Raw genomic sequence first — 7,012 nt, forward strand, 5'->3', positions numbered from 1 at the left:
TGAAGATTCTTGCTGGACAAGTTGGTTACGTGCTCAACTACCGATCTCATTGTCCGGGTTCCATTCCCAGCTCTACCAATTAGGAATCAAAGGATTTTATTTCTGGTGATAGAAATTCAGTTCTCGATGTGGTTCGGATCCCACAATAAGCTGTAGGTCCTGTTGTTAAGTAACCAATTGGTTTCTAGACACGTAAATATACCCAATCCTTCGGGCCAGACGTCGGAGAGCTGTTAATTAGCTCAGTGGTCTGGTAAATTAAGATATACTTAATTTTTATGAACTCCTGAATATATTTGATCAAGTCAGCATTTGTGAAAGACGCCTCGAATATCTATAATATCTATTTCTTAAACTTACATCGAAAAAAATCCGAGGAAAACAGCTAATTCCAACTTACTTTCCACTGTCTTCTAACAATTGAATGGCCTTAGTTGCCCCAGTTCACTTTTTGCTCGAGGTTAATTGAAAAAAATTACTAATCAATTACGTCACATATCTTCCTGTTTGATTTAACTATTGGCCAGCTGACACGCAAGATTTAACTTACAGCAAGTAAAAAAAAAAAAAAAAAAAATCTAGCCTCAGTAGGTTTCAAGATCTGAGGACAGACAGATAATAGACTTCTTTTACAAAAAAAAAAAAAAAAAAAAGTATGCTTGCAACGCAACACGTTTCCTGAAAAAAGCTTCTTGATCCTATTGTGCCCCAGACGTAATTTCCTTCTCATCTAAATAAAAACAACACTTTTCCTATTTACACACATACATACTTATATACGTTTGTTATAAATATAAAAAAAGGATAGTAAAACTATAGAATGCTACCGAGGCCTCTCTCCAAGAGGCTGGTAGTACTAAAAAAGGCTCATTTTGTGTGTCTGGTAGTTACCGAACTGGAAGGACGCGATAGTATTCACTTTCTACCAAAAACTGACGACTACTGATGATGAAAATTTCCTACTAAGGGAGAACAGGTTACGTCTGTAGCTACCACTTTTCATGCTTTAGCCTTGTAGGGTAATAGTCCGAGTCATCGTCATCGTACGTTACCCTTAACCATCTCGTTTTCTTCCAAGCAGTCGGTTCGCCATTGTTTCCACCTTTTAAAAGAGATCTGGAAGTCAAAGTGAGATTTCTGCCTAATGAACATTTGGCTCTCAACTTGATTTTGTTGTTTCGGTATGAGCTGACAGCGTTGCTAATTCCTCTGGTTACGAAGAAAGATGGTATAGAATGGTACTATAAGGATGTGCTTGTGTGTGTGCATACTTGTTGCAAACGTTCAATTGAATTAAAGAATGGTTTGAGTATGGGGACATTTGTTAACAATTGTAAATTGTTTGTGAAAATGATTTTGAAAAATTAGCTATCACAAACACAAGTCACTAATGGAAAACTCTCTCTCTCTCTCTCTCTCTCTCTCTCTCTCTCTCTCTCTCTCTCTCTCTCTCTCTCTTCATTCTGTATTTCCTATTACCTTCTGTTATTACTTCCTTATAATGAACGGCAGAATACTATTCTTTTGGAAGTTTGAATTTCAAGTCAATGGACCTTGTGGTGGTTGGCTTGTTCTATATGAATGAGGTTCATCTTTAGAATAATAATAATAATAATAATAATAATAATAATAATAATAATAATAATAATAATAATAATAATAATAATAATAATATTTCGGAAGGAGACCCTCTCGTAGACGTTTTGTTAAAAATGACAGCTGCTTCAGCACTATTAATCTTGTAAAGAGTCTTCTCTATCTTTCTGATGACGGCTTTCTCGTTGTTGCTTAGACTGGCGAGCAACGCACCAAAGGGCATGGTAAAATTCGGTTGAGTCATTTGATTTATTATTACTTATACAATTCTCTCTCTCTCTCTAACGCGACGTTTCCTCCTGATCGACAGGACATTATCAAGCGATAACTGCTGAGGGACTAAATTCCAGTGTTGTTGTTTAAGATTAAGCTGGCTTTATGCCAGCACGGGCTCTTGCTCACAGAGCAGCCCGTAGAATTCCAGTGACGAGTCCATCTCCTTTTATCGTGGTGTTGCGAGCTCTTGAGTACGGTCAGAGCACCTCTCCGGCAGGTCGGGTTCTCATTGGTTCCCGGGAATTTACATCGGCATGACGACGATGCGCCTGTCAAAAAGGATTTCCTGCCACGCCCAGAAGGGCGCCATTAGGCAGCACGCCCTTGTAGCACACCACAGAAACATCACGAGAGACGACATCGTCAAGAATATTAAGATCATCGGGAGAGCACCTGACCCACGGCGTCTGCGTCTCCTAGAAGCGCTGCTCATCCTCGAAGAAAAGCCTCCCCTTAATACCACCGAAGAAGCGTTCCTGATACCGACGTGTGTGAGGAGGACCACACCCCTCCCCCCCAACGAAAGTACCAGCGCGCATGGAACGAACACCGGACATGAGAATAATACCAGGGGTGACGTCACTCAGGTAGAAGCCAATCAAGAGGCTCCCGGAGATACCCCCCCACCTGAGAAGGTCTGCAAGACTCGTCAACGCCCGCCATATGAGTCACCTTCCCGGGAACCAATGAGAACCCGACCTGCCGGAGAGGTGCTCTGACCGTACTCAAGAGCTCGCAACACCACGATAAAAGGAGATGGACTCGCCACTGGGATGGTTCTTTACGGCTGGCTCTGTAGGCAAGAGCCCGTGCTGACACAAGGTCACTAAATCAAAAACAACAACAACAACACTGGGAATGGACTCGCCACTGGGAAGCTACGGGCTGCTCTATGAGCAAGAGCTCGTGCTGGCATAAAGCCAGCTTAATCTTCAACAACAACAACACTGGGATTGCCAACGGCCATACCACGTTGAAAGCACCGCTTCTCGTCCGATCAGCGAAGTTAAGCAACGTTGGGTCTGGTCAGTACTTGGATGGGTGACCGCCTGGGAACACCAGATGCTGTTGGCGTCTAAGTTTTTTACGGGCTGCTCTGTGAGCAAGAGCCCGTGCTGACACAAGGTCAGCTTAATCAAAAACAACAACAACAACAACACTGGAATTCAGTCCCTCAGCAGTTATCGCTTGATAATGTCCTGTCGATCAGGAGGAAACGTCGCGTTAGAGAGAGAGAGAGAGAGAGAGAGAGAGAGAGAGAGAGAGAGAATTGTATAAGTAATAATAAATCAAATGACTCAACCGAATTTTACCATGCCCTTTGGTGCGTTGCTCGCCAGTCTAAGCAACAACGAGAAAGCCGTCATCAGAAAGATAGAGAAGACTCTTTACAAGATTAATAGTGCTGAAGCAGCTGTCATTTTTAACAAAATAATAATAATAATAATAATAATAAACTAGTTCACGAAATCATAGGAAATAGAAAACCTTCTTAATGGCATCAGACATCCGGTGTCTATATGTCCTGAAAAAACAAGTGGCCAACGGTACGCACGAGTATTGTTTTAGTGAACTGTTAGCCAATAATTCTCGTTACTCTTTGGCATAATGATTGTTGACGGACGTGCGAATTGTTAGGGTCAGTTGGGACGGGCAACCAGTGGTCCTGTTCTTGCCCAGGCCCGAAAAAATAAGAAAAAGGTAGAAAGGGATGGGGGTTTACAGCCTTACTTTTTTATGTATTATTATTATTATTATTATTATTATTATTATTATTATTATTATTATTTTTATTATTATATGCAGAAGATGAATCGTATTCATATGGAACAGGACCACCATAGGGGTCACTGACTTGAAATTAAAGCTTCCAAAGAATATTATGGTGTTCATTAGAAAGAAGTAACAGAAAGTAACATAAAGACACAGAAGAGATCATTTATTGGAAAAGAAAAAAGAATAAATGGACAAATAACTAAATAAATAAACAGATACTCGTAAAATGTAAGGTTTGTGATACTGAAAAACATCATCATTTGGCGTTCCTCGTTCGTCGACAGCATGTCTAAAAGATGACCAGTCTTTGGGACAATATATTCTATATATATACCTAGATGGACAGAATAATATTAATACAAACCTCAATTGAAGCATTATACACGAAGCATGGTAGTACACACATTAGATTTCCTATCATATTCCAAAAGGAGTGATTTCACATGCACTATCATATGTAAATATACCAATACACGGGTTTTCTACGGAAAAATACAGTCTCTCTCTCTCTCTCTCTCTCTCTCTCTCTCTCGCTCTCGCTCTCTCTCTCTCTCTCTCTCTCTAAACTTATCGAATGCAAAGCCTTAAATCTAAATGAAGGAACAAATGAAGAATTCCAGACCTTCGGGGCATGACGAGAGAGAGAGAGAGAGAGAGAGAGAGAGAGAGAGAGAGAGAGAGAGAGAGAGAGAGAGAAATTCGTTAGACAAAAGGGTAAATAAAGGAAAATTTCCGAAATTTTTGCCATAGATAAGATAAAAAAAATCCGCACGGCGAGAGAGAGAGAGAGAGAGAGAGAGAGAGAGAGAGAGAGAGAGAGAGAGATATTTCAGCAATTTGTAACACCAAGAGACAAGACATAAATAAAAATCTTTCAGAATCTTTCCTGCTATATTTTGATAAATCAAAATATCTCTCGTGGAATATAGAAAATCAACGAAAAATAGAGAGAGAGAGAGAGAGAGAGAGAGAGAGAGAGAGAGAGAGAGAGAGAGAGAGAGAGAGAGAGAGAGTATGAACTGGGTATGGCCTCTGTAGGTAACATACCTCAGATATGGATTCCAATTTAGAGAAAATGTGGCCTTACCTGGCCTTGGCAGCAGGTGTTGTTGGGACGTTGTTGTCCAGATACTGTTCGAAAAACGGAGGAATAGTCATCTTGTTTACACTGGCTGCCTATCCGCTGGTGAAGTTTCTCCTGACTGATGATGGAGCTGAACAGCCCAAGGAAAAGGAACTGAACGAGAGAATTACGACCTTGCGAGACACCATCCAGTGCCAGAGAGAGCAGTGCGTGAACTTGGACAGGACAATTCTTCAGGTGCAACAGAGACTCGACATGAAGAGATTCAGAAGGCGGGCGGAAGGGAGGAACGCACACGTGTAATCCAGATCACTCCGGATGTGTTGCAACAGCAGGCCTGGCAAGACAGGGCCACTCGCTCGAAGCTGAAATGATGTTTCTGAAAAGGGAGAACGATCAAGAGAAGAGGGAGAAACGGCAGCTGGAAGACAAGATCCTCAAGATGGCAGAAGAAAATCAGCAGCTGAGGGACAACGTGACGGAAATTGGCAGACTGCCTGCTTGAGAGTTTCGAGAAACTCCTACAACAGAAGGAGAAAGACCTGCAGCTTAAGACCAAAGAAGCAGCGCTGATGGCGAGGCTCATCCAGGAACAAAATGACGCGACTGAATAGCGGGAATCCGACAGGAAAGACCTCGAGCTGAGGTTCCCGCGCCTGCATAAGGAAGTGGAAGACATCTCGAAGGAAAAGTGTGGACTCCGGTGTGAAGTTCAGGTGGCGAAACTTGAGAGGAACGAGCTGGCATGCCTTCTAGAGGAACAAAATCGTCGCCTGGAATCGTTGGAGAGGAAGGCCGGTTTCCAGGGCGAACGGAACGACCAACTGGAAGATGAGGTTCGACAGCTGCGAGGAGAGAAGGAGAAATTGGTCTGCGACCTGAAGAACCTCCAGGAGATATGCAGACGTCTGGAGAAGGACAAATGAAAACTACAGAAGCTGCTGTTGATCTTCAAGGAATGGCGCGATCAAGTCTGCACTGGCCTCACTCAGAGGATCAGATGTAAAAAATTTGAGGAGAATGTTTGTTGTATGGAAAGTTTGATGTTTATTTTGTAATAAGATTGCTTTGTTAACCTTGAAGGAAATTTACTTAAACGGAAATAAATATGTCAAAATGTTTTCTTAAGAGTTTTATTGATTCCTGAAAGGGAAAGGAAAATAAAAATGGGAGCAGTGTAGAAACCGTGAGGAAAATGAGAGGATTCGTGGAGGTGCCAGGAGAAGATGCAGGGGATTCAGAGAAGCCCTAGGAGAATTGGAAGGATTCAGTGGGATTCGTGAAGGTGCCAGGAGAAGAAGCAGAGGAGTCATAGAAGCCCCAGGAGAATTGAGAGGATTCAGTAGGATTCGTGGAGGTGCCAGACAAGAAGCAGAGGATTCAGAGAAGCCCCAGGAGAATTGAAAGGATTCAGTGGCATATTGTGGTTCTAAGGCTGAGCGTAGGTGTTGCTCTCAATCGGGACTGGCAGGCGAGGCCCACCACGGCTCCCGGGACGGGCAGGCAAGGTCCGCCACATGTCCCGGGACTGGCGGGCCAGAGCTGCCATGGGTCCTGGGATGGGTGGGCGAGGTCTGCCACGTGTCCTGGGACTGGCAGGCCAGGCCCGCCACGGGTCCCAGGACGGGCAGGCAAGGTCCACCACGTATCCCAGGACAGGCAGGCCAGGCCTCCCTAATGTCCCGGGACGGGCAGGCGAGGTCTGCCATGTGTTGTGGGAAAGGTGGGCCAGGGACGGGTGGGCCAGGCCCACTAGGGGCCCCGGGAAGGATGGTCCAGGCCTGCCGAGGGTGCGGGGACGGGTAGGCAAGGCCCACCACGTGTCCCGGGGCGGGTGGGGTGGGCACACCGATGGTTCCAGGATGGGTAGACGAGGTTTGCCACATTTCCTGGGATGGGCGGGTCAGGCCCGCCATGGGCCCCGGGACGGGCGGGTAAGGTCTGCCACGTGTCCCGGGACAGGCGTGGTGGGCCTGCCAAGGGTCGCAGGATGGGCAGACGAGGTCAGCCATGTGTCATGGGATGGGTGGGCCAGGCCCGCCACTTTCTTCGTAGAGCCCACATTTCTGCTCCATACATTAACACTGGTCTTATCTCCGTGTTATATATAGTGACTTTTAGCTTTATTGACATTTTGTTATCACATACTACTCCAGCTACCTCTCTCCACTTCCCCCATGCAGCTCTTATCCTACTGTCAACTTCAGCCTCACATCCTCCCTCTTGGCTTAAAGTAGATCCTAAATATTTAAACTTTTCAGCCTGTTTTACAATCGAGCC

At 44.6% G+C, this 7,012-nt stretch overlaps 1 protein-coding gene and 1 non-coding gene across 2 annotated transcripts; one reads left to right on the forward strand and one right to left on the reverse strand.

The window, feature by feature from the left end:
* Window positions 1-2,827: 2,827 nt before the first annotated feature.
* Window positions 2,828-2,946, forward strand: LOC135202605 (5S ribosomal RNA). Its single transcript, XR_010311769.1, has one exon. It is a non-coding gene; the product is annotated as a 5S ribosomal RNA (ribosomal RNA).
* Window positions 2,947-6,186: 3,240 nt separating this feature from the next.
* Window positions 6,187-6,744, reverse strand: LOC135202091 (basic proline-rich protein-like). The gene has a single exon (XM_064231343.1). The coding sequence runs from the start codon at window positions 6,742-6,744 to the stop codon at window positions 6,187-6,189; it is 558 nt and encodes a 185-aa protein (XP_064087413.1).
* Between the last annotated feature and the right edge of the window lie 268 nt (window positions 6,745-7,012).

Source organism: Macrobrachium nipponense, chromosome 30 (assembly GCF_015104395.2).
Source record: "Macrobrachium nipponense isolate FS-2020 chromosome 30, ASM1510439v2, whole genome shotgun sequence".
In the NCBI taxonomy this organism is placed as follows: domain Eukaryota; kingdom Metazoa; phylum Arthropoda; class Malacostraca; order Decapoda; family Palaemonidae; genus Macrobrachium; species Macrobrachium nipponense.